General features: G+C 39.7%; 1 protein-coding gene across 3 annotated transcripts in view; it reads left to right on the top strand.

Moving 5' to 3' along the window:
- LOC139473393 (polycystin-1-like protein 1) overlaps positions 1–26,670 on the top strand; it is a 235,293-nt gene that overhangs the window by 94,483 nt on the left and 114,140 nt on the right. For all 3 annotated transcript variants that reach the window (XM_071255959.1, XM_071255957.1, XM_071255956.1), the window contains exons 7-12: positions 2,199–2,285; positions 8,663–9,947; positions 10,807–10,953; positions 18,043–18,158; positions 19,217–19,290; positions 24,467–24,619. In XM_071255959.1, the coding sequence (XP_071112060.1) occupies positions 2,199–2,285; positions 8,663–9,947; positions 10,807–10,953; positions 18,043–18,158; positions 19,217–19,290; positions 24,467–24,619 (1,862 nt within the window). The remainder of the gene's footprint in view (positions 1–2,198; positions 2,286–8,662; positions 9,948–10,806; positions 10,954–18,042; positions 18,159–19,216; positions 19,291–24,466; positions 24,620–26,670) is intronic.

Raw genomic sequence — 26,670 nt, 5'->3', positions numbered from 1 at the left:
TTTACCAATGTGTAATCCATCTTTGATATGAGTAAAAAGTTAGACATGTCAACAGTTGACCTCTGCATTGGTTGTCATGACAGCCAGGTTCCAAGCTGTTATCCTCAATGGCTGTTCCCAAGGGAAAGAAGTTAATGGGTGTCAGAGTCTACAGCTCTCCACACAACCATGTCAAACTTAGGCTAGTGTCCTTGATAAGAAATTTCAAACTCATAAACATGGAGCTTAGCAAAGTCAAGTTAGGTAGTAAATTGTCACAGGTAGTAAATTGTCACAGGTAGTAAAGTTGTCCAATAAACCTAAGAATCAGGCCTTGATCTAACCAGCTGCTAAGTGCCCTCTACAATGAAGGCACATACACCTGTAAAACTTATAAAATTCAACATTTCATTGTGGCCTTTCAGGGTTTTCGCTTTACAGATGAATAAGTTAGGTAACACAAATAATTTTGTTTTTTACATTTTCTTATTCTACAAAATATAAATATGACTTTGTGACTTTGTGAATAGTTTGTATTTAGCATATGAACTGTTAATGAATAATGTAAAGTATGATTTTCAGATGTTGATATTTCATAAGAAAATACAAAAAATGGTAGAAAACTGCTGAGGGTCAATATGCAAATAATTTTATGACCTTTTAAATCGCTATTTTACATTATGCTTTGTATCAGACGTACATGTGAATACTGTGAATTTAGTAGAAAATTGCCACAACCTCAACAGGGCCTCTGTATGTCAGATTCCACCCAATGTTTTGGGGCAGTTGATTGTCTGATTTTATGGTGGATTTATTGGCCACAGTTACAACAAGGCTGATAACAGAACGAGCCTTAAATTACACATCCTCAGCTGATGCTGGGCCTTGTAATTCCCCCTGGATGTAACATCACGAATTACATAATTTACATCATAGTGTCACATCTGAATAGGCCATTCTGTCATTGCGAGCCAGGTTTGATATTGACAGTATTAGAATATCTTGTGAACATCATGGTGTGGAATATGGCAAATTGTGTTATAAATGGATGCAGCATTCGGTGAAATTGACCAGACTGCCTGCTAACATATCGAGCAAGTTGTGATGGAGTGCTTTGATGTGTAAGTATTGTGGTAGGACAAATAATGTGATGCTTGGTGATCATCATTGTCACTGGTCACATATAGATGAGAAGTAATGACTTGGGTATTTCAATATTGCTCATTGGTTAAATACATTAACTAGTTACTGCTGCTAAGTACTTCTTTCAGGACAAAATTTGTCAAAAGTGTTGGTTAATTGACTGACAGACAACTGTCGGTTGATCACACTGAGGCTTCAGGACTCCCCTTTGTCTTGAAGAGTCTTGGAGAAATTCTAGTTTCTAGGAACTCAATGCTTATATCATACTTCCAGTGTGAAGAGATCCTTTGCAAACAGAATTTATATGCCAAACAATCGCAGGATATCTCAGCAAGAGTTTTGGTTGGAACAGTCATTTTCAGGAATGCCCATATCTTAGGAAGTTCCAGCCTCTTAGTGCAAACTGGGAAATATTTAACAGCAAATTGAAGTAGTACAACTTTCATCTGTTTGATTTTTTACCAGTACAATTTATATGTGGTCTTTTAGTAATGACAGTGATACTGGAACTATTGTATCACCAAGGCCATGGTTCTGCAGCGTCTCCTGGGGAATTAGGACAGTTGTTAGCAATTTGTAGTATTTCCTTCAGGTATTTAACTTCTTAATGTTAACATTTTGTGACCCATTGTCCCTGTCTTTGCCATAACCAACAGTCCCTTGCAGCAAGGCGACACTGGCCAGACATATTGCTTTACATGTTCCTCGTGCTCAGGGAGTAAATATAAATATGAAAAACTACTTTAGTGAAAAATACAGCTCATGATATTTTTATGGTTTATAATATGTGAAAAAATGTTTAATAATTTGAAGGTTTGACCTCAGATGTGCTCTATTCATAATGCAATGCTGTTGAGAACTTAAAGACAGATAATTATAGCAAAGCTATGGAGTTCCTTCCCTTCCTGGAGTATTCTTCAAAATACAGCAAGGCTTTATAATGAAACAGGAAGGTTGTTATTGCTTTTCCAGGGATTGACTTTGTATATTCAGCAGCTGATTGGGATGATGGTGGTGATGATGATGATGATGATGATGATGATGATGATGACTGACCCTCACATTTTTTATTGCAGGACTATGAGTTTATCAAGACCGGGGTGTATGTTATCGCAGCGACTGTCCAGAACGAGTATGGAGCTGTACACGAGAACATCACCGTGGTGAGTGTATACCTGTCTATTTTCAGCGGTGTACACTCCAAGCCCGATGTCTCAGATTCTCCTTCAGAACAGATAGTACCATTGGAATTAGAAGTATTTATTTCACCACCTTTGATACTTTTGTTACAAATAGAGATCTGCGCGATGGTTTGGCGAATTCTACCAAATGTCACTTTCTAATCAGACTTATCCATTCTGTTTATTTTGTTTATGTCCACCAGCCCCTTATCACAGACACAGAAATAGGTAGGCTGGAAGCACCAGAGTCATGAAGAAGGGACAACTTGAGGTTCTGAGTAGGGGTGTATGTAGCCATTTTGACTGACTGTTGTCTGATATGAGGCACTGACACCATCGATGAAATCGGTCAGCCGGCATGTTGTTGTCTTTTCTCTTGTACAAATATACCCAGATTTTCCAGATTCATTGTCAGATGCCCAACATATGGCCACACACAATCATGAATGTGTGGACGCTAAAACCCTGACTCAGCAGTTTATCATTTATTGTTGTATGGACTGGCCTAGAGTAATAGAAGGCTTTGTGTAGAAACATGTGGCTAAATTAGTCCAAGAAAATAATCATATGACAATTGCATTAATGGCATATGTAGGACCATTTGGTTTACTGTTAACTGCAGATGTCCGTCCATTGGGTTGTTATCTTTTGTGGTGTTCCATTCACTTTATCATGGCCATACCACCAGGGGTTGGGGTATGTGGACGTACCACCAGGTGTTGAGGTATGTGGACGTACCACCAGGTGTTGGGGTATGTGGACGTACCACCAGGTGTTGAGGTATGTGGACGTACCACCAGGTGTTGGGGTATGTGGACGTACCACCAGGTGTTGGGGTATGTGGACGTACCACCAGGTGTTGGGGTATGTGGACGTACCACCAGGTGTTGGGGTATATGGACGTACCACCAGGTGTTGGGGTATGTGGACGTACCACCAGGTGTTGAGGTATGTGGACGTACCACCAGGTGTTGGGGTATATGGATGTACCACCAGGTGTTGGGGGTATGTGGACGTACCACCAGGTGTTGGGGTATGTGGACGTACCACCAGGTGTTGAGGTATGTGGACGTACCACCAGGTGATGGGGTATGTGGACGTACCACCAGGTGTTGAGGGGTATGGATGTACCACCAGGTTTTGGCATGTGTGGACGTACCACCAGGTGTTGGGGGTATGGATGTACCACCAGGTGTTGGGGGTATGGATGTACCACCAGGTTTTGGCATGTGTGGACGTATCATCAGGTGTTGGGGTGCGTGGGTGTACCACCAGGTGTTGGGGGTATGGATGTACCACCAGGTGTTGAGGGGTAGGGACATACTACCAGGTGTTGGGGGTATGGATGTACCACCAGGTGTTGAGGGGTATGGATGTACCACCAGGTGTTAAGGGGTATGGATGTACCACCAGGTGTTAAGGGGTATGGATGTACCACCAGGTGTTGGCATGTGTGGACGTACCACCAGGTGTTGGGGAGTATGAACATACAAACACCACGCCAAGCCATGCCAGGCCCACCTTCGTAGTCTAGTGGTAGAGCGGAAGGTTCTGGGTTCAATCCCTGGCAGTGTCATGGACTGGTTGGCTCTGAGTCAGCTCTGAGTGGGGTATTCAACTGCAGCCTGGTATCTCATTGGGCTTGCACTATAAAACAGGCATTAGTAGAGACTAATACAAGCACCACCACACCACACCACACCACACCACACCACACCACACCACACCACACCACACCACACCACTGATCTAGGACAGATTGAGAGTAGGACATCTACAACCATCCTAACCTGCTAAGAATTATCATTGCTTTCCAACAAATATTTCAGTGCTTCCAAATATTTACAGATGAGTAAACTTCAGGTAGAAGATAAACTGAGTGGGAAGATGAAGTGTTAAGACATGTGGGGGTGGGGGGCAAGCATGAGGGGTGAGGCATGGGAGTGGGAGACAAGCATGAGGGGCTAGGGGTGAGGTGTGAGGGGTGAGAGACAAGCATGAGGGGGTGAGGTATGGTGGAGAAGCATTTAGGGCTGGGGGTTAGGTGTGGGGGACAAGCATGAGGCGCTGGGGGTGAAGCATGAGGGGTGAGAGACAAGCATGAGGGGGTGAGGCGTGGGGGACAAACATGAGGGCGTGGGGGGATAAGCATGAGTGGCTGGGGATGAGATGTGGGGGACAAGCAAGAGGGTGTAAGGGGTTGGTGACAAGCATGAAGGCTTTTGGGTGAGGCGTGAGTGGGTGTGTGTGGGGCATGAGGGGGTGGGGGACAAGCATGAGGAGCGGGGAGACAGGTGTAAGGGGGGTGAGGAAGGGGTACCATGTATATGAAGGAGGGGAGGAAATGAAAACAAACTATGAGAGGGCTGTGCGGGGACCCTGTGGCTATTTGTGTGCACACAGCACAGACATCAAGACATGCAGAGAAAGCTCAACTCAAATGCCAAATTGAAGATGTACTTGGCTAGGGAAAAGAGAGAAATGTCAAGCTGTCGACTGTTTGAGGGAGAGTGATATTTATATGAAACTGTTACTTGGATGCATATTACCTTGTATCATGTATTAGTTGCATCTCATCTTTGTTCTTAACAACTGGATGTAAATACTTGTGATGGTGATGGCTGCTGGTGGACTGGGTGAACCTGGGACGAAGGAATATGTTCATCATCACAAATTTGTTGGGAACTTAGAAACTAGGGTTTGGTTTGTTTGTTGTTTAATGCCGCACTCAGCAGTATTCCAGCTATATGACAGCGGTTTGTAAATAATCGAGTCTGGACCAGGCTATCCAGTGATTAATATCATGAGCTTCGATCCACGCAACTGGGATCGATGACATGCATCAAACCAAGTCAGCTAGCCTGACCACCCGATCCCATTATTCAACTCTTACAACAAGCATTATTGAAGTTTAAAATGAACTGATAGGAATATACAAACTTACAGCAGTTAGGAAGGTGTTGAAAAGTTTTGTGAAAGGAATTATTAGTGTAGCTCCTGTTGTGTTTGGGGCCTCACTCCACATAGCCATCTTTGGGCTGTGGTGATCACATATTCTATCATAGACTTACGGTAGTTGTAGCACCAAGATCGCTTTGTGGCACAGAACTCTGATCAGTTCATTTCAGCTGGAAAGATGAATATTGAACAAATCCGTAGTCTCTAGTGTAGCTCTCAAGAGATGGATTCGTAAAATTGTCCTTATCTGCCCAAAGTTTATCTGAAATTGGTGTCTGAAATTGGTGTCAATCACAAAATTGACCGTAGTACATTCACATTACTCTATCAATCTTGTGATCTATTTCTAAAGGAACAAAGTCAGTGGCAGCTGGTGATGAATGCTTGTATGGGAGAACCTGTAGAACGGTTTCCTTGGCCATGATTGTTTATTGTGACTGTGGTATGTATTGGATGGTCAAAATGGTAGCTGAGTGTGAAAAGCTGATGAGCCTCACTGGTTAAGGCTCCAGGATTGTGTATTGTGACTAAAATAGGAATTTGATGGTCAAAATGGTAGCTGAGTGAAAAGCTAGAAGAGCCTCACTGGTTAAAGCTCCAGGATTGTTTATTGTTTAATCCCATGTTTGTAAAAGGTTGACACATTAAAACTAAAACACCTTAAGAAACCAAGTTTAAATATTCTTCCAGTTAAGAACAGCTAAACCATATGCCATACTGGCAACAAGTGTGGTGAAGAACAACTGGACTTTAAGATTGTTAAATATTGTGAGATGAGCTCAAACTGTGTAATGTATTAGATGTCATATCAAGCGGATTTTGCCGTAGGGTAGTTAGCTGCCTAGTCCATCATTAGGCCCATTGTAGCAGTGGGAAGTGAATTGCCTTGTGTTTGCACGGTGCTTACGATGGCGTTGTTTCCAGTAGTCATCACGTGAGTCATTTCAGCTGGGAGGAAATGAATGTCCAGTCATGTAATCTTGTAATTAATTGATGATCACAAAAAAACAGCCTGCTCCATTAGCTTTATGAATCTAGTGCCTGTTTCAGAAAATGTTTTGTTTTCACAGTTCCTGTGTAATGGGAGTGTGTGCTGCAATCTGATTGGTTGGAGCGTTGTAACTGAGATTCAAAGCCTGTAAATTTCCTGTACTGTTCACTGTATATGAATACATTTCTTGATAAGCATAACATGGGTACAAGAATACTTCATCCACAATATTACATTTAATTAATACTACAGCTGTGTGGGTTACTCAAGTTCTTAGGCTGTTGGGTCCTGAGTAGGACCCTGGTACCCACAGGACTACCTGGACCTGTGGATTGTCACATGATATATTCTTTAAATACAATAACAGTTGCTTATCATTACATTTCTTTGTGACAATGCGCACATTGTTTCTGACTTTTATAAATTAAAGATAAAACTTCAGTTGACTTAGGTGTATGCGTGATCTGATCGATGTATTATATATTTATAGTATTTGCCATTGCTCCAGTAAAACAGTTCGCAATCAGACATCATGTACCCAACTCTTGAGACCTTCAGCAAGGATCTGGGTAGGCTCAGGTAATAGGGGTCGAGTACCCCATAACATGTCATATTTAAAGCGAATGGATTTAAAGTGTAGAAAATAGAGCACTTTCAACACAGGTATTTAAAAAAATGGATTTGATGTCATATATAGCTCCTGTATTGTCCTGATACCATATCAAGTCCTATCACAATAACTTCATCTCGCTCAGGCAGTTTAGCATTTTGTACCATAGGCCGAAGAGCGAACTTAACATGATTTTGTAACATGTTTATCCAAACTGTGCCTCTTGTCTTGCGTGCATGATTATCATCTGTTTGAAGCTAGATTGTCAGTTCCTCCGATTCTGCAACATCTGAACAGTCTACAGCTCAATTAAGTATTGATGCACCACAATGGTTGTATTAATGAACAGATCTTGAAAAATTTGTACCAATTAACAAAGACATTCAAATCCAATGTGCACTGCTAAAATTGAGTTCACCAAGTACAAAGGGGCACAATAGTAATTTTGTTTTATGACAAAAATGCTTGCCTGAAATAAACAATTCTGTTCTTAATGCCAAAGGTATTGTTTATTTCCTTTTGGAAGATTATGCATTGCTTGATGTATCCAGTGCACTTAGGTTCTGAAAATAAATGGACATTTCTCTGAACTAAACATCCTGCTGCTAATAGCTTGTCTTGAAGGAGAGAGACTTGTGTCTTGTGAGGAGGACAATCAGTCCGACATTAGGCCACTACCACAGATCGGGATGTATTTACAGCCATAAGTGCTCTGTAATTATGTCAGGACAAGAGAAGTGAATGCTAGGCTATTAATATTCTGGTTTAATCATATTATTTGCAATATGTGTCATGTGTAGCCTTGTCGCCAGCATATTGCCATCCGTTTCAATGGGTGTTGAAAAGATGGATTGGTTTTGAATGTGTGAGTTGGCTTTTTTGGCTTTTAGGTCAGCTTGGCGGTGATAATGGAGAAGACGTAAATACGTTTCAGGTGTTTTGTCGATCTTCTCAGGTTACATGTTTTGCAAAGCAAGCATTTGATGTCTTTCTGAAAGTTATTGAAATGTTGCTTCAAATTAGATTATAGGTGTTGTTGGAAATGGAAGAAAGTTGAGAAGTTCTATTTCTGAGTGGACTTATCAATGTTTGAATAGGACAAGACCATGTCCTCGTATATGAAGTTTCCATTGTCCTGCTTTCATGATCTAGGCTAGAGACTCCATTCTACATTATCCAACTGTTGTTTTTCCAGTAGGTTTTATTTATTGTTTTTGTTGATGTATCACTGTGAAGGAAATAGAGTCTGTCCATCTGGTAACGTTTTCTAAAAACTTACCAGTTTTCCATTATTGATGTCAAAGGTTCATCTCAGGGCTGCATGATTGAGGCAGCTGACCACACCTGGGGTAAATGGCTGTTTTATTCTTGAAAGAACTCAGTGTTGAAGCTGTTGTTTGTTCTGTTTGTCTAGAATTTGAGCTCTGTGGGGATTCTGAAGCAAATGGGTCCCCAGTACCCCAAGCTTCTCTTAAGAGTAGAATGGACCAATGAAGTTTGAATTGATCTTCAGCAACCCATGCTTGTCGAAAGAGGCGACTAATGGGATTGGGTTGTCAGGCATGGTGACAATCGTATCCTAATTGTGTAGGTTGATGCTCATGATGCCAGTCATGCTCATGGTCCAGACTTGATTATTTACAGACTGACGTCATACAGCTGGAATATTGCTGAGTGCATCGTTAGACAAGAAACAAACAGTAAGAGCAGAATGAACTTAGGTTTAGGTGGTGTGACATTGTTGATTGTATGTCATCCTCCTTGGCGTGGAGTAATTGAAACATTTTCATGTGTTGTCAGGTTGTCATGGAACAGAGACTTGGTGATGTCACTTTTGACCTTCATGAAGACTCAGACAGCAGTGTCCTCCAAACGCATGAACCTGTCAGGTTTCTGGTTACCCTGGAAACCACAGAGCGCCAACATACCTTTCTCCGAGTCAACTTTGGGATTGGTGAAGAAAAGAAGATGTCCTTGAGGGAGCAGAAGAACAGGAGCCAAGAGAACGACAAGAATGTTCTTGACGATAGTCCTTCCCTTGATGGTTTTGGTCTTGCGGCCAGCTATGGTGAGGGCTGCAACCTCAGCATCATCTTCCAGTACACCTACGTCCTGGAGGGCACCTACATGCCCCAGATCCATGTCTCCAGCAATGTAGGCTACCTGAAGATGGCTCTTCGGCAGGATCTCATCATTCAGAATGAGCTGTCTGGACCAAGATTGCAGTTTGAAGAATTTGTAATGGTGAACCGGACTGCACTGTTCCTACTTTACTTCACAAAATCTTCTGTGAATCTGAGCGTGGTGTGGACAATATTTGACAGAGAGAAGTCAGTGGTTGATAACTTCACAACCTCCCATGCCCAACTGTACTATAATTTCACAGAAGCAGGGCAATATGAGTTGTCAGTCACAGCTTCCAACAGGATCAATTCTGTGTCAACAGTTAAGAAAATCCTTGCTCAGACTGTAATATCAGGTCTTTCAATAACTTGCCACCCACACATCTATGTCCGTCGTGGGCAGGAAATCACCTGCACTGCAGAAATCGATTCAGGGAGTCTTGTCACATTTGAATGGAACTTCAAGGACATGACAGCGAGCAAAAAAACAGATGGAAATCTGAAGTCAACTGTTGCTCATTCATTCCACCAAGATGGAGTATATTATGTCAGTGTCATGGCTTCAAACTATATCAGCAGGATGATTGCCCATTTAGAACAACCAGTATATGTGGAACAAGAAATCAAGTCAGTTGACATTTTCTCACAAGATCAGCTTGTCAACCAAAAGGGACTCTTCTTCATTCGTCCAGCTTGCAAATGTCAAGTAAATGTTCAGTTTGATTTTGGTGAGGGTCGAAGGAACTATGACATGGACTCAACTCTGGATCCGTACATCTACAGAGCTTATAACTTCACCTCACCAGGTGTATATAACGTTACTGTCTTTGCTTTCAACAATATTTCCAATGCTTCCAACAGCTTGCAAGTGAGAGTGTATAACCCTGTCAGGAGGTTCAACATCCAACTTCAAGGTCATGCCATTAAAGGGTTGCCAACCGTGTTTGTTGCCAAGAGTGAAGGTAATTAAAGTGTTACCTAAATATCAAAACTGTTTGACTAGCTTGTGCAGAGAAAATATATAATGTCTGTCATAACAAGTTCGTGAGCATGGTACAGGAACTGTTTTTAATGGAAATTAGCTAAGTTGGCATCTGTCTGAACAAAGACTGCCTGGACCACAATGTCTTAGGAACATTAGAAAAATGATCTCTCCAGGTGGCCATTGAAGCAAGATGGAGTGACGCAGATTTAGGTCTCATGTCTCTTAGTGTGAATAAATAAACTACACTTTCACTTCATTTCATATTACAAACTTCTTGTTCAAATTTGTATTGATGACCTTCTGTTTTAACAAATAGTGGTGTTCATCAAACAATCATTACTTGGATCAAACAGACACCAGAAATTGTGAATCACATTAAACCAGTTTTATGCTCCTAGTACGGGCAAGTTCATTTAGTGCTTAGGTGCACTGCCTAACACAGTGTAAATTAGGCTACAGTTTAATATACTTATGAAATACTTGTTGTTGTCTGATGTGGTCTGTGAGTAATAGATGCTTTGGCAATGAAGACATATTCTCATGGTTAAGTACAAAATTAAAATTAAAGCTTTTATTTCTACTTTTTCACAGAAATTGCCAATTTTGACAACAAGGGTAGCCCATTTTCCCTATACTTAAGAAGTCTAGTATCTATATCATGATGTCAAATCATTTCTTAGATCCAGTGGTTGTATTTTTTCAGTGCATCTTCATTACATCATCAATAGTTTGTTGAGATGCAGTGGTTTTATATAGCAGAGCATTACATTCTTATTCAGAGCAGATACATCAAATTGAAACCATTACTTGACCATCACTTTCTGTTGATGCTTCAGGGCAGATATTGAACAGGAAAGAATTCATCTACAGATGGTTGTTTCCTGGCCAAGTGACAAGAGAGACATTGATTCCGATGGCCCAGTTTGTCTTTGATGATGTTGGAACATACTACATGAATCTCACAGTGACAGTCCAAAATATGGGTAAGTGTGACACTGACGCCGTCAGATGGTGATTAGATTGCAAACAGGACACCTCACACTTGTGGGACAAGCTGATCGATGTCTTTGTGCTCTATGCTTGCAGGTGCCTACAATAGGCATTGGGGAGCCATGCATAATTGCTAGCAGTGCCTACTACTCTCATTAGTAACCTGGAACCCCTTTGAGACACAGGTTAGAATAGGTCCCCAGCACTATTGCTGGTCACAAGAGGGAACTCACTTGGATCAGGTGGTCAGGCTCAATGACAAGCTGATTGCATGTCATCCGACCCTGACAGTGGGGTGTTGCTTGATTGTTCTTTCAGTCTCTGGTTTTACTGACCAGACATTACTATTTGAGGAGTGCTATGCAGGGTTTTACACAACGCAGATATGTGCATCCAGTATACACAAATGTATAGGATGAACTCAGACACACAACATATTGCATTCCAAGGGACACAGAATAATATTCATTGCACCAAATACTTGACAAGAAATATGAAGGTCCTGAAATTAAAATAATTATTAATCTTACAGTACAGTACACTACACCATTTCATTACTTGTAAGTACCCTTGAAGTTATTTATGGGGGTCCCAGTTATGTAATTCGAGGTAAACCCCTGGTCATGAGATGCTGGTAGCTGGATGGAATAGTGCTGACTGCAGCACAGAACAACAAAGTAGCTGGCTGTCCTGGTGTGTCATCTTACCCCTCATTGATGTCCATGATTGCTACTGTACCTACCCCAACCCTGACTTTGCCAGCATGACAGATGACATTTTGGGTTAAAACAAAATCATTAACCATTGTAAAACCTGTTGATTTCCTTATTTGATTTTGGAGCTTAGACTAAAACTTAGGCATAAAATGCCTAAAGACTCTCACTATTTCAGTGTGTCGGCAACATATGAACAGATACCAACTCATGATGTTATAAACTTACGTTAGAAAATATGTCAATCTCTTGTATATGTTAGGTTCCAATGTAGTGACAATTCTGCAATATTTATGAAAAAATACATTCATTGGCAATATTTTGATGAGTTTTTCTCCTGAATTGATACATGGACTCCAATATATTCCACCACATGTGTCAGTGTGTACATGATACATACTACATGTAATACAAATAGCGTGGAGCTTTATCCTGGCTATAATTGGTTTTGTGGCAACCTGTATTGTGGCAGTGGGTGTGTGGCAGCAAGTGTGTTGCTAGCTTCTGTCTGCCCATTGAGGAAGATGGGGACATTTGGAGCCGAGTGGGATTAGGTTTAGGATAACACTCATCCTGAATGGAGTTTGAACATATGTCATGTCACGACCTGGACAGAATGCATTAATAAACATTAACAAGGAAGTGATTAATGCCAGTGGGTTTCAAAAGCAGCAAAGAAATGGAGATTGCTGCAAAACAAATTGTGGAATTCATGAGCCAACAATTGTATCAGCCATATTCATTTGGCACCCTGAAAGCCATGACTATTGCATATACCATGTTTCCTGGAAAAAGTGTGTCAGTTAATACATTTCAGAAAATCCCTAGGCCATTTCAAAACATGTTCTTTTTTTTAGAGAATCATTTGCATCCAATTTTGTTGTGTTCAAATGTCTCTTTTTGTTGTTTCAAAAAAATATAAAAAATAGATCCATTCTGTGAATCCACCTCCCCTCTTAAAACATTATCATGTTTGACCAGGTGTTTGGTGAAGGAAGTCAGGTATTTCTTTCGATGTGTCACTCTTCTTGAAACAAAGTAGTTGATAGTATGATATTAAAAGTTGAAATATAATAATCAAGGGTCTTAAAGCGGCCTGGTTTTCATAACCTTGGAATTTATCACTACATAAATACAAAATTCATGATGACAGTCTTCTGTTAGTATTAACCATCTTGGAGTAGAAGGTCGTGGGTTAGTAGGACTATGGATATGATGCATTTCATCAAGTAAGGGAACACGCATTGATAGTCTTTGTTGCTGGACAGGACCACCTACATGGTCTAGTGGTAGAGCGTCTGCCCAGAGAGCAGAATGTCAGGGTTCTACCCCCGTCTGTGTTATTCCAAAAGACATTAAAAGATAGAAAATGTTGTTACCCTGCCTGGTGCTCAGCGTTAGGGGCTAATACAAGGACTGGTCGGCTCGGCGTCAGTATACTGTGTCTGAGTGGGGTATTCATGGTAAACTGCAGCATGGTATTTCAGGGGCTAGCACTACAAAATCGCCATTAGTTCAGATGAGTACAAGCAGACACACATGCACACATGTGCACCCATTTCACTATACAAGTGCAATAATGTTGAATGCCACAATGAAGCCAATTTCACCTCACCTTTTACCATCCTTCGTGAGTGGTGTTTGTCATGTCATGGTTTTGAGGATGAGGGACAACCCAATGGACAGAGATAGGAATTACCAAAGCGCCAATAGCTGATGTCCTTTTATCTGATGTTCAAGGTATTGTAATGCCTAGTAGAATTGCAGTCATTTCAAAACAAAGTGCCGCCGTGATATTGCTGGAATATTGCTAAAAGCGGCATCAAACCAAACTCACTCCCACTCAAAACAAAGTGGGACCTTACCATTGAATATTCTGGAGGGTGAGAAATTATGTTATCAGTCACTGCATCAAGACAAAACTATTGTTTTCTCTGAAAGAGGAGCTCAACAAGTGTATTTTTACCATATCGAGTGAATAAGATTTGTTTTGGGAGATTTTTTTAACCAGAGGCAAAATTCTTTTCTTCATGTTTTCTATTACAAATTACTTAAAAAAAATTCTCATTATGATTCAGGCAAGTGAGTGTTTTATGTTAATTTCCACAGCTGTGGGTGTTTCTCATCACACTGACAACCAGGTTTGATAGCCCACATGGGGATATAGTCTACAAAACCCCCCTACTTGATGTAATGAGTCCAGTCCAGAGAAGGACATGGAATGGATCATATTTGTCAGTGTACATGACGAGTGTACATGTGTCCTCAAATTAATAGTCCTTTTGGGATTCCCAGACAGAAGAGATCCTGTCGGCTGAGATGAGGATCGAGTGGTTAAGATGTGTGACCTTCCCTGAAGGCATTGATGCTATCAACCACTGGTTTGTCTGGCCAGGACTTAGTTGTTTGAAGGCAGCCTTTTTTGTGGCTAAAATATGGCAGACTGTTTAACTTTGTATTGAATAAGGCAACTATGCTTGTCGTAAAAGGCGACCAACAGGATCAGCGATATTTTTTGCTTTTGAAACTAAAAAATATGTCCCAATTAGGAAACAGATTCCTACCCGGATTAAACCATGACACATCGCTGAAGCTAGTGTCTTTATATGGTTACAGAACTTAAAACTCTTAACAATGCCACACCCATTTACCTATAATGAACATAGCTGCTCATGTATGGGATGGAAAGCCAAGAGAGATGTGGCCAGCTTGACACAGTGGGGGCTGTCAGTGCATGAGCAGGCTACATGCTAGAGTATGTCCTGTGTAAACCTTATACCACCCACACCTTTGTACAGGTTGAACCTCCCCATTCCCTCCCCCTTTCCAACCTCTCAATCATCCCCCTCCTCCCTACAATTAACCCTTGCACCACCAGGTGAAATGTGTCCACTACTTCTTTAACAATCAATTATATCCCCCCTCCTCCCTCCCATCTACCCTCTCCTCCCCTCCATCTACCCCCCTCCATCTTCCCCCCATTCCTCCACCTCCATCTACCCCCTCCTCCACCTCCATCTAGCCCCCCCTCCATCTACTCCATCTACCCCCTCCTCCCCTCCATTTACCCCTTCCTCCCCTCCATCTACCCCCCTCCTTTCTCACTTCCATCTACCTCCACCCCCTCCATCCACCCCCTCCATCTAGCCCTTCCTCCCCCTCCATCTACCCCTTCCTCCCCCTCCATCTACCCCCTCCATCCACCCCCTCCATCTAGCCCCTCCTCCCCCTCCATCTACCCCTTCCACCCCCTCCATCTAGCTCCTCCTCCCCCTTCATATAGCCCCTCCTCCCCCTCCACCTACCCCCCTCCATCTACCCCCACCTCTGCTCCCTTCATCTAGCCCCTCCCCCTCCATCTACACCCTCCTCCCCTCCCTCTACCCTCTCCTCCCCCTCCATCTACTGCCCTCTAGTTTTGCACCACCAGGTATAACATTTCTATGCTGCTCCATTTGCACGCAACAATTAATTACAAATTTACAATATGGAATTTGGCATCTCATTTTGCCTTCATTGGCACACGATCACACACATACCCTCCTGCATGCCCCTTTTTCTCATGGTAGACTATGCTATCTCCTACTATTGGATGACATTTGCGTACCTTCTATTACATTTCATTTTGCACTATGGTTTTCATCTTGATAAAGTGAAACCCTGATTATCAGATTGGCACTGTTATCGGGGAGATCAGCAATGAAGGAGATTGGAGGAGGAGGTAGACCCACTGGAAATGTCAAATTGCAAAGTAAAACTTTGAAATATCGGTTTGAAAATTATCAGACATGTTCAAATGGTTGCCAGCTAACCTCTATTCTTTCTTACTCTTGCATTTTTTTATTTCTGACATAATCAAATGCAGAAGTATGGCTAAGTTGAGTGAAAAAGGCCGCTTTTTCGAACGTCAAATGAACGTCTTAGGTTTGAGCAAGTCTGTGACAAAGATGAATGTTTTTAATGTTTAATGAATTAGATGTATCAGATTTATGTGTAGTGGTAGCGAGCACTAGGATCTGATTTAATGAATTTTATGTTTCTGGTCTTTTTGTTTGGCCTAAAATCATGTGAAGATACATTTTGATTGTTTAATATTTGGAATATAGATCTGCTGAACTTAAATTAACAAATGTGGAATATAATAACTAACGAGAAGTCGTTTCTTATTCCCCCTGTTAACATAGTCCACTTCAAACAAATATGATAATGCTGTCGGCATATAGCCCATCTTTGTTGCCCGTCAAAATGTATAAAAGAGGGTATGTGTGTTACACTTGTTAGATTTGCTTACCAGCTGACACAGCAGAAATCATGGCTTCACATTTTTTCTATTTAAGTGTTGTAGAACTGGTCATGTATCAGTTATAGTTAAACATTTTGTACCAACTGACAATATGTAGTGATATGAAAATGTTGTTTTGAAAATTTATTTATATTTTTTACCACAGATATAACCAAATAATCAGAAATACAAAGCCCAAGTATGTTACCCTAATTATTCTCATTTTCTCCATCAACCCATGTATCCCTGATCACATCAATTGTCGACACAAATGAGACCATTCAGCATCAGTCAATAAGGAACCTTCATCTAGAAGTGGAAACCATCCTGACTGAATGCATGTCCTATTTGACATGGAAGCAGGTCAGAGTGACTCAGATGCACTATCTACACCGCAGAGGGAGATTCAGCTGGAAATTTACTCCCATATAAGGTCAACCTCCATCAGATCACAACAGTGCATATTTATGATGAAGCGTGTGTTGAAAACCCAGGGATAACATTGATGCCTCTATACAGTTGACAGCTCATGAACATTCTAACCACTCCACACACTACTTTTCATGACTTGAAAAGTATTTTTTGAATAAACAACTTGAAAGTCAATCTCCCTAGCTCAGGCCATCTTCCTGTTGAGGGGGGACTCCGTAGGGGAGTTATGAAAGAAGACAGTCTCTGCCACTGAAACCTTACAAGCGAAAATCTACATCTGCCAATTTCGGGTCAGTGGAATTTCATGAGGCTTGAATAAGGAGAGTTGTGCAATGTATGCTGAGGAAGTCTCGTTCCTTGCCAACCTTGGTGGCTGATGTGGTTTGGGATCTGATTGGTAGACTGTCATCCCATGCTTCGTTAACATTGATGGGCTGTGCTGTTGATTTATTTTGTTTTCTTTTGTGTTTATTCATTTTCTCTTGTGATGGGTTTGAAGGGGATTCGGTTTCTTAGTGAACGCTTCTGTTTCGATTTTGTAGGAAAGAGTTGCAGAATCAGGACAAGCTCACTTGAAGCTCTATAATACATGCTTTAAGTCATTGATTAGGAAAAATACCGAAAACATTCAGAGTTGGGAAAAAAGGATGATGAGTTTGTTTTTACTTCACTCTAGCATCTGATGGAGTAAAGTAGGAAGGCATTACATCATTTCTACATCAGCTCAGAATCTCAGTTGTTTACAGCCTTCGGTTTGGGAATATTATCAGTATACTTAATAAAATGTTGTTTAAAATTCCTTTTGTCAAAGTTTATTAATACAACACTTATGAGAAGTGTACTGAAAACTATGAGACAAGACTATTGAAAAAAAAATGAAAATAGAAATATCTTTTTAAAAATAGAATCAATGACTAAATTTGTTGTTATTGCGTTGAGGTTATCTTCATATATTCTTCAGTATAATACACACCTACCTTTTGGTGGTTGACTGACATTGTATTAGCACCAAGTTCCATGTGTACCCCGTTGTGTTTTTTCATATTCTTGTTCGGGAAAAAATAAAAAGTATTCCTCCCCATCACTTTTGTTTAAAAAATGAAAGTTATTAAGTCCTACCACCCTCCTCAATTAGAAACATTGAATTTTTTTATGCAGCCTAAACAGTTGATTAAATTGGCCTATTAAACTAACATATTTACAATTTGGCATTTTTGTAACGTAGGTCATGTATATTGCACTTTTCACATTAAATAAATCACATGCTTTTCATTTCAGTGGGATATCATTTACATCACAAAATGGGAAATAATAACTGCAACCTGTTCCTTGTTCATTAATACGTCTTTTGATACAGCTCTATGGCCATTGTATGATTATGAATGATCACTCATCCTGGAATGTATGCTGTGTTTTTGCGAATGGATTAAGTACTGATGACTCACGGTTGTGGGCGGAGGTGTACATTTTCACGTTAGAAATCTGAACTTTGTAATTCTATCTTTGGGTGGAGCCCATTGTTCACAGCACTGAGAGATATTTAACTTGAAAGACCCTCAACTGATGGCAGAAAGAGGGCATTGCTCGCCTTACTTGTTTACCAAAGTCTGTTTCAACTTACAAGAGATGGGACCTATTCCGCTTTGTTTTTTCAGTTGATTCTGTTTCCCAGCAACTAGAGGTCATAGTTCATGAAAGGGCACCTGCAGGGGTTTGGGTACTACACTCTGGCATTGTGCAGACATATGAAGTGGTGGATTTCTCTCTACATGTAAGTAAAATTCCCTCTAGATAAAACAGCCTTAGTGCCCTCTTTACCCTGTCATTTATGTTTAGTTTTTGAATTAATTAAAATGCCTTTCCTCTTGTGTTTTTAAGTTTTCTAGTGTTCATTTTGCCAAATTATTTGCATTTTCTCTTTTAAAAAAATCATGATACATCGCTGTAAGTTTTAGCTCAGTAGTATTTTTGTGGTCCAAGTTGATAAACACCTGTCGTACACCTAGTGTCATGTTTGGTGGTTCAAATGACTAATATGCTCCAGATACATTATAATGGCGACACAAAAGCTGAAGAGCTAATGTCAAAGAGCAGACAACTCTAATTACATACAAATTTAGAATTTCTATTTTTATATCTTTGCTCATGCTGTACTTTTTTATGTGAATATTCCTCAAAAATGTACTTTCAATACTTCAAAATGTACCTTGGAATAATTTTGTGATCTCGTAGGTCATGATATAACTCTGAAAAGGTTGTGATGTTGAATGGCATGCCTAAGCATGGTGAGCAGGGCACTGTGTGCAGTCTGAATGCCTTGTGGCTAATGTACATGTGCACTATGAAATTCCTCACATGCCATGTCAAAGCAAAAATCCGCTCATATCAGGTTTTGAAACCTATGCCAGGAGAGACATGGTGGCTATATTTCTGTGGATCAAATCATTTATATGCCTGGAAATGAAGCAAGAACTTCGTAATTTGTAAAAAGAAAACTGGATACAGTGAAATCAACAAGTGTATGTTTTCAGTGGACGATAAATAGTCTCATCGTTGCTTTGGTATTTGAAGGAATATTTTCTAGTTATATTTATGCGTACCAGATAACTGTAATCTACTGTATTAGATTTAGAACGGAGTGAAGTTATGGAATACATATATTGTCTGGAATCAACATTTGAATTTGAATAAACATTGTGTCATTTGCTCATTTTACATTTTATCGTACAAGAAAGCTGCAGGTCGTCACACTGATCATGAAACTCGCACTACCTGTATTGTACCTGTCGGGATATTCATTATCAATATGGTGATGTATGTATGTTTCAGGATCATGACAAGATCAACAGACTGGTTGTGAATTATTCGGATGGGGATTTAGAGGAATATTTCAGCAAGTCAAGGTGAGTGAAATTATTCCCAGATAATTATTCAGGCCATGTGGTGTGATTTATGTGTGGAGTTTTTAGTGTCAGATTGATGGAAGTTGATAAATTTGTTGTGCATATGAATGCCCCTGATTTATTGCATGTACTTTGAAAGGTAAAAATGCATTTTTTCGTTCAGTTGTAATGTTGCGGGTTCTACTCTCAGTGTGTTAATGTAAATACGGAATGCACTCACATTTATGCCATACTTTGAAATTTTATTTGTAAAATTAAATTCCACTTGGAAACATGAAGGCCTTATTATTTGATTAATGTCTGAGGACCCACCATGTAAATTAGTTTGAGAAAGGATAAGTTTACAGTCACTCCTATAAAACAATCAGTTTTTGTGAATGGAGGAGTAAAAGAATTTTTTTTAATATTCTAGGACATCCAGCAAGTCCAACAATTTATTTCTTTGGGTAAAAATTAGAATAAATTATTAATCACAGCCCCCCAAACCCAGAAAAACAAATGGTTTATCCAAAAGGAGAACGGGAAAATAAATGTCAGTGTCGGTATTAGTCAAAGTGATATTTAGGTGCAGTTAAAACCTTTATGCCTGTAATGATCTTTAAAATGACCTTGTTGCATGTGAGATATCCATTGTAGGAGGGGATAGCATGTCTGTACCATGTCAGGTGCTGTAAGGACACCCTATGTTAAACATTAGCCTGTACTACTGAGAATCAGTGTGTTGGGGCACCTCTACCACAAGAACTAATTGATAAAAAACCCATCTGCTGGAGGAAATGGCAGGCATGAGGCAAGCCATGGTTACATGACTGATAGTAAGCTTGTGTCATGTGTCATTAATTTGTAATGGACATATCTCACTGTGTTCAAATTTTGAACATATTTCATTTTCTCTTGTTTATTCTCACCATATAACTGACCCAGTTCATTTTTTCAAAATAATGGACCTAGTTCATTTTCTCCAAATATTAGACCTTGTTCATTATTTCCAAATAATGGACCTAGTTCATTTTCCCCAAATAATGGACCTAGTTCATCTTTTCCAAATAATGGACCTAGTTCATATTCCCCTAATAATGGACCTAGTTAATCTTTTCCAAATAATGGACCTAGTTCATATTCCCCTAATAATGGACCTAGTTCATCTTTTCCAAATAATGGACCTAGTTCATTTCCCCCAAATAATGGACCTAGTTCCTCTTTTCCAAATAATGGACCTAGTTCATATTCCCCTAATAATGGACCTTGTTCATTTTCTTTCCAAATAATGGACCTAGTTCATTTCCCCCAAATAATGGAACTAGTTCATCTTTTCCAAATAATGGACCCAGTTCATTTTCTCCAGATAATGGACAGATTTCAGTGCAGTCACTTGTATTATGATTAAATGACATTATTTGTGTCAAACTTTAAACTGACAGACCTCACTATCCACAGAATGGTCATTTTGATAATTGTGGACATCATTGAATAATGGTTTGCTACTAATGGACAATTTTCAGTGTGTCTATCTGAAGGACCAATCTTACTGCTGCCAGATAGTCAATGAGTTTATGTCTCTTGTGTCTATTGACTTTGTTTTATTTAGCCAAACATGGGCCTCTCAGCTTGTCTGAGTGTTTCCTTGTATGGCAGCGTCCCCCATGCACGGACCGACCGCCTTAGGGCTATGTACTTGCATAACTACAACTGTTGTTTTGTTTCATAATGAAGGGAAATGTACTAACACCCATCTCTTCATTTTTATTCTTTTGAAATTTGTTTTGAGTTGAATCTTGGTTTTTCTTAACGTGCAAAAAATAGGATTTTAAGGCAAATCTACCTATCTTTATTTTATTTACTGTTTTGAGCTCAAAATAGTTGATCCACAAACTGAAAAAAAATATGAAATTGGATTTCTTTGTTAAATATCATGATGTACAGTGTATATGAGAAAGGGCAAGTGTGGTGACATTCTGGGTTGTCCTACTGTAGTTATATGATGGTATTATTTGGAAATGAATCACAATGAAGCAAAGCATGCAATCATTATTGATATAATGTAGTGACACTTACGAGGCCCCAAACTTCCAGACAGTCTGGCTATAACACTGACATGGATAGCCAGTTAGTAGGATGCTGGGTATAGTTGCAGGAAATTGGAAAATGTGTCCCTAGATTTAATTGTGCATTAATTGTTACTGATTGTCATGTTGTGTTTTGGCTACAATGTATGAAAAACATTGAACATTGTACAACAGGTTAATGGGTTTCAGCTGAATGTCCACATTCAGGTTTCTACACCATGCACGCACACGTGTGGCGAGTACGAACAAATGTAGAGAATGGACACAGAAATACAATATGCTACATCTCAAGGGATGCAAATTAATATTCATTGCACCTACAGCATATCAAGAGAAATTAAGGGTGTGTTATTTCGTCCATCAATCATGACCACTGTCCACATGATCATTGATTCATTCCAGGCTCTAAAGTAATTAGCAAAATGTACAGTACACTACACTACACTATTTCATTACTTTAAAGGACCCTATTATTGCCTGCAAGGACCCTTAAAATTAATATGGTAAGTGAAGGTAAAACCCTGGTAATGTTATATTGTTGTCATAGCAGAACATGTTCTTTCACATTGTGTTCAGTGGAAATAATGTCACATTTTGTGCTCTATTTTTAAACACCCAGAGACTATTGCTTATGGACTAGCATCTAGTATCTGAAATGAACATTTAGCTCCAATATTGCTGACTGTTTTCAGGGTGCTGTGATATAGCTGCCATAGTGCTGACTGTTTTCAGGGTGCTGTGATATAGCTGCCATAGTGCTGACTATTTTCAGGGTGCTGTGATATAGCTGCAGTATTGCTGACTATTTTCAGGGTGCTGTGATATAGCTGCAGTATTGCTGACTGTTTTCAGGGTGCTGTGATATAGCTGCCATATTGCTGACTATTTTCAGGGTGCTGTGATATAGCTGCAGTATTGCTGACTGTTTTCAGGGTGCTGTGATATAGCTGCAATATTGCTGACTGTTTTCAGGGTGCTGTGATATAGCTGCAATAGTGCTGACTGTTTTCAGGGTGCTGTGATATAGCTGCCATAGTGCTGACTGTTTTCAGGGTGCTGTGATATAGCTGCAATAGTGCTGACTATTTTCAGGGTGCTGTGATATAGCTGCAGTATTGCTGACTATTTTCAGGGTGCTGTGATATAGCTGCCATATTGCTGACTATTTTCAGGATGCTGTGATATAGCTGCAGTATTGCTGACTGTTTTCAGGGTGCTGTGATATAGCTGCAATAGTGCTGACTATTTTCAGGGTGCTGTGATATAGCTGCCATAGTGCTGACTATTTTCAGGGTGCTGTGATATAGCTGCAGTATTGCTGACTGTTTTCAGGGTGCTGTGATATAGCTGCAGTATTGCTGACTATTTTCAGGGTGCTGTGATATAGCTGCAGTATTGCTGACTGTTTTCAGGGTGCTGTGATATAGCTGCCATAGTGCTGACTATTTTCAGGGTGCTGTGATATAGCTGCCATAGTGCTGACTATTTTCAGGGTGCTGTGATATAGCTGCCATAGTGCTGACTGTTTTCAGGGTGCTGTGATATAGCTGCAATAGTGCTGACTATTTTCAGGGTGCTGTGATATAGCTGCAATAGTGCTGACTATTTTCAGGGTGCTGTGATATAGCTGCAATAGTGCTGACTATTTTCAGGGTGCTGTGATATAGCTGCAGTATTGCAAAGCAACAATCCAACAAGTTTTTTTTATTAATTGCTCAGTCATGAAATTAAATCATTTTGACAAATATTACAAAAATAGAGCTTTAGGTTCCCAAGCATTCTTAAAACATGCAAATACAGGCAAATTAACATAGTGGATGGAAAATAGTACTTAGTTATAGCAAACAATAAATATTTATTTTCAATTCAACAATGCACCTCAGGTGCTGGGATGTTTCTAACTGTTTGTTTAATGTTGTAATAAATCTGCTGTTCTCAAAATAACCAACTTGCAAAACAGTAATGTGTGCCATACACTTAAGTAGTGCCTATGTACAAACATGTTCTGAATGACAAAAGTTAACTGTTGTCTTTGTAGCAGTTCTTCGTGAAAATAAAATCGCTTCTAATTCACTTTATAATATATACTTGGAATCCTGCAAAATAGCATGACTGTCCTCAGTTTGTCAAGGGTTTAAAACTTGAATGCTGGTGTGAGTCAGTATCCCCCCGACAAGGAAGTATCAACTGTAACCGACACGGCTAACGAGACCCTTCGTCCCATGTAGTAGAATGGTGCGTGGCAACAGGTGTGTGGTGTGTGACCTTATGGGTGTGTGGTGTGTGTGTTGACCATGTTAATACCTCGGTAATGAGTTGTTTGATGTACACCTTGTGCATCTACCTGGGACTGATCATGCTCACCTGTGGGTCAAAGTTCAGACCACCTGTATTGCAACTGGATGTAGTGATCTGTGATTTGTATTCTTACAGCAAGTATTTATTTTTATGATTTTACATCTTTTGCAAGTGTTTTTCATATGATTTGTCACTCATATTGATTTGTGACTTTGAAATTTGATAGAGGTTTAGCTGAGGAAGGAATAGCCACACTGAAGTAGGATGACAACTAGTTGGTACTTGTTCAAAAGTTGGCCACTCACAAATAGAACTTGTCGGTTTTCAAAATGTTCTTGAACACTCAGTGAGAAAAACGTTTTTCTTTTGTGAGATTATTCTGAATTATACTGTTTTTGAAAGGGATTTCAATACCAAGAATGTTTTGCCTTACTTTCTGTCAGTTATAACCAACATCGTACAATGTATCTGTTTCATTTAAAATGACAACGTGATTAGAATCAAATCTGGAGACTTATTCCTACTTTCTGCACTGTTGTTTCTGTAAATGATATAGATCTGTTGAATAAAAATGAAAATAAACTTCCATTAAGGGACATTTTAATGAATAGTGTAGATGTTTCCTGGAATACCAGGAATCCTTGCTGAGTCCTGTTATAGCAGGAACCTAGACAATGGTTTCACGATGTGACTTTGAAGAGGTATTGTGTAGGCTGGCGTTGTCTTGGAGTTGGGCATTATCGGGCGTGGATTGGACCAGAAAGAGGCTTATACAGAACCCCACTGACACCCCCTATTTGTTTTCTCCTCAGCTGGAAGCACGCTTTCTCTGAACCAGGTGTTTACAAGGTGTCCGTGACCATATATGGAAATGGCACCGCGACCAAATTACAGTCATACATTACAGCACAGAGGCCAATCAGAGCAGTCCGAATTGAAGGACCCTCGGCAATCAAAATCGAAAAGTAAGTTGCATGCTTTGGTTTATATCAAGTTTCATATTATTAGGGTGTAATATCATTTAGATGTTCCTTGGTGGGTAACGGGAACATATTTCACTTGAGATATGGATTGGGGCCACTCCATGCTATTGTTTGCTTTCTCTCTTGTGGAATAATATTACCAGGACCCGACCGTTACCAAGAATCCATGCTTTCTAAAGGTCAGTCAGATTGCCAATGTTGGAACAGCAATGGCTTGTGAGATATGTTGTTAGTTTCATATCTTAAATTATCCAAAGGGTTTACTTGGCATATTTCTTTTGTGTTTGATTATTATGTTTATGTAACCATCTTAAATTTATTTCTTATATCAGTTATTTTTGTAATTTTGAGTTATTAATTTATTAATAACTATTTAGTTCAATAAAAGATAAAGTGTTTGCCTCCATCTGATTGTTGGGTTCTGTCAACATTTTAAGTTTATGTTGGATGTTTATTAATTTGACTTGGACTATCATCATTCAGTCTGTAGACTTGTTTCAAAGTTTCTTTTCTTTTGCCAGTTGTGACATATTTTCAATTTGCTCTGTCAAGTATTAGGTTGTTCCAACAATTAACAGCCCTGTAGGCCTGGATGTACTATTAACTTAATCCCTTTCGTAACATGACTCCAGACATGACGAAATGAAAACAATATCCATACCATGGTATGCATTGCCGTCTATTTCAGTCCACATTACTCTCAATTAAGCTGTAGGCTAGAATAACTAGTAACATTTGGTAATCGATTTCGGCATTGTGTTTCCTAATCATGATTTATTGAGAACATCCTCGTAATTACACATGCTACATGTAGTTCCTGTTGGCTGACTTAAGACAACCCACATGAAGAAATGTCTTTCATGTCAAGCTTGCAATGAATAATTCCAAAATTACTTTAAAAATACATCAAACTTGGCAACTGTGGATGTGTAGACTTGACAAACCATGTGTCTCCCAGATGTCTGGAATCTTTGAAGGTTCATTAATGTTGTTGAATTTGGTTCAACTGGAGCCATTTTCATTTTCGTTTTGGATTTTGTCATTTGAAACAGTTATTTGAATGGTTTAAAACATTTCCATTGCCAGAAGGACTCTGATTGTATGTGACAAACTGACAGGTCTAGTCAGTTCTAATTCTTGTTAAGCCTAACCTTGAAAGCCGCTGCTCATTTTTATAAAAATGTTGTTTTGATTTATTCCAGTTCAGTTTCTTTAAGCTGCAAGAGACAGTGACATTGACAGCAAATTAATGAAATGTATGTGCGTCCATTTCTTGGAGTAATTAATTGGGAAACAGACATGTTGTAAGTTGGAGTGGGATGCAAGTCTACAACATGTGGAGGGATCAGGTGGTTGCTCGGGTCTACCTTCATTACAAATTAAGACAGCTTAGTGCATGTTCGGCTGGAAATAACCTAATATGCTTTGATAAGGCCCAATGATGGGGCTGGTGACGGGACGATTACTGTAGTCGTTATTAGGTTTTAGAGGAGAATCCTGGCCATGTGCGTACACTTTATGGACAGTGGTTCGGATACTGTTCCCTGTTTTTGCCTCCCTTGTACAAAGAGAGGGAGATTGCTTGATGATTATTCTCGTTAGCAATGATTGATTGAAACTAACGTCCACCAAGTAGGGGCTACTCATTTTCATCTCGCATCTATTGTTAGACCTGGTGATTGATTTGATTGATAATTATGATTGAAAAGTGACCAAAGTTGTGTTTTTCATTATTATGCTGGCCTTTTTATGATCACAAGTACATTGACCCCTATCGATACATTAGTGGATTTTATGGCCAAATTGAGGAAGGGCAAAATAATTTCAAAATCAGGTATTGAATTTTTCTTTTGAAAGTTTTGCTGTTAATGAACTGCCTTTCTTTGAAGGAGTGATTTATCCTTCATCTTCATTCAATTTACTGCGAGTCTATCAAAAGCAGTTTTGTGATTGAGAAATGAAATGTTTCATGTTTTGGAAACTGTCAGTTACACAGTGCAAGAGTAAGTCAAGGGGTGTGTAGCATCAGTGTA

This window comes from Haliotis cracherodii, unplaced genomic scaffold (assembly GCF_022045235.1).
Source record: "Haliotis cracherodii isolate W230 unplaced genomic scaffold, xgHalCrac1.p SCAF_28, whole genome shotgun sequence".
Classification (NCBI taxonomy): domain Eukaryota; kingdom Metazoa; phylum Mollusca; class Gastropoda; order Lepetellida; family Haliotidae; genus Haliotis; species Haliotis cracherodii.
Note: the sequence above shows the minus strand (reverse complement) of the source record. Positions and strands in the feature narration are given on the sequence as shown.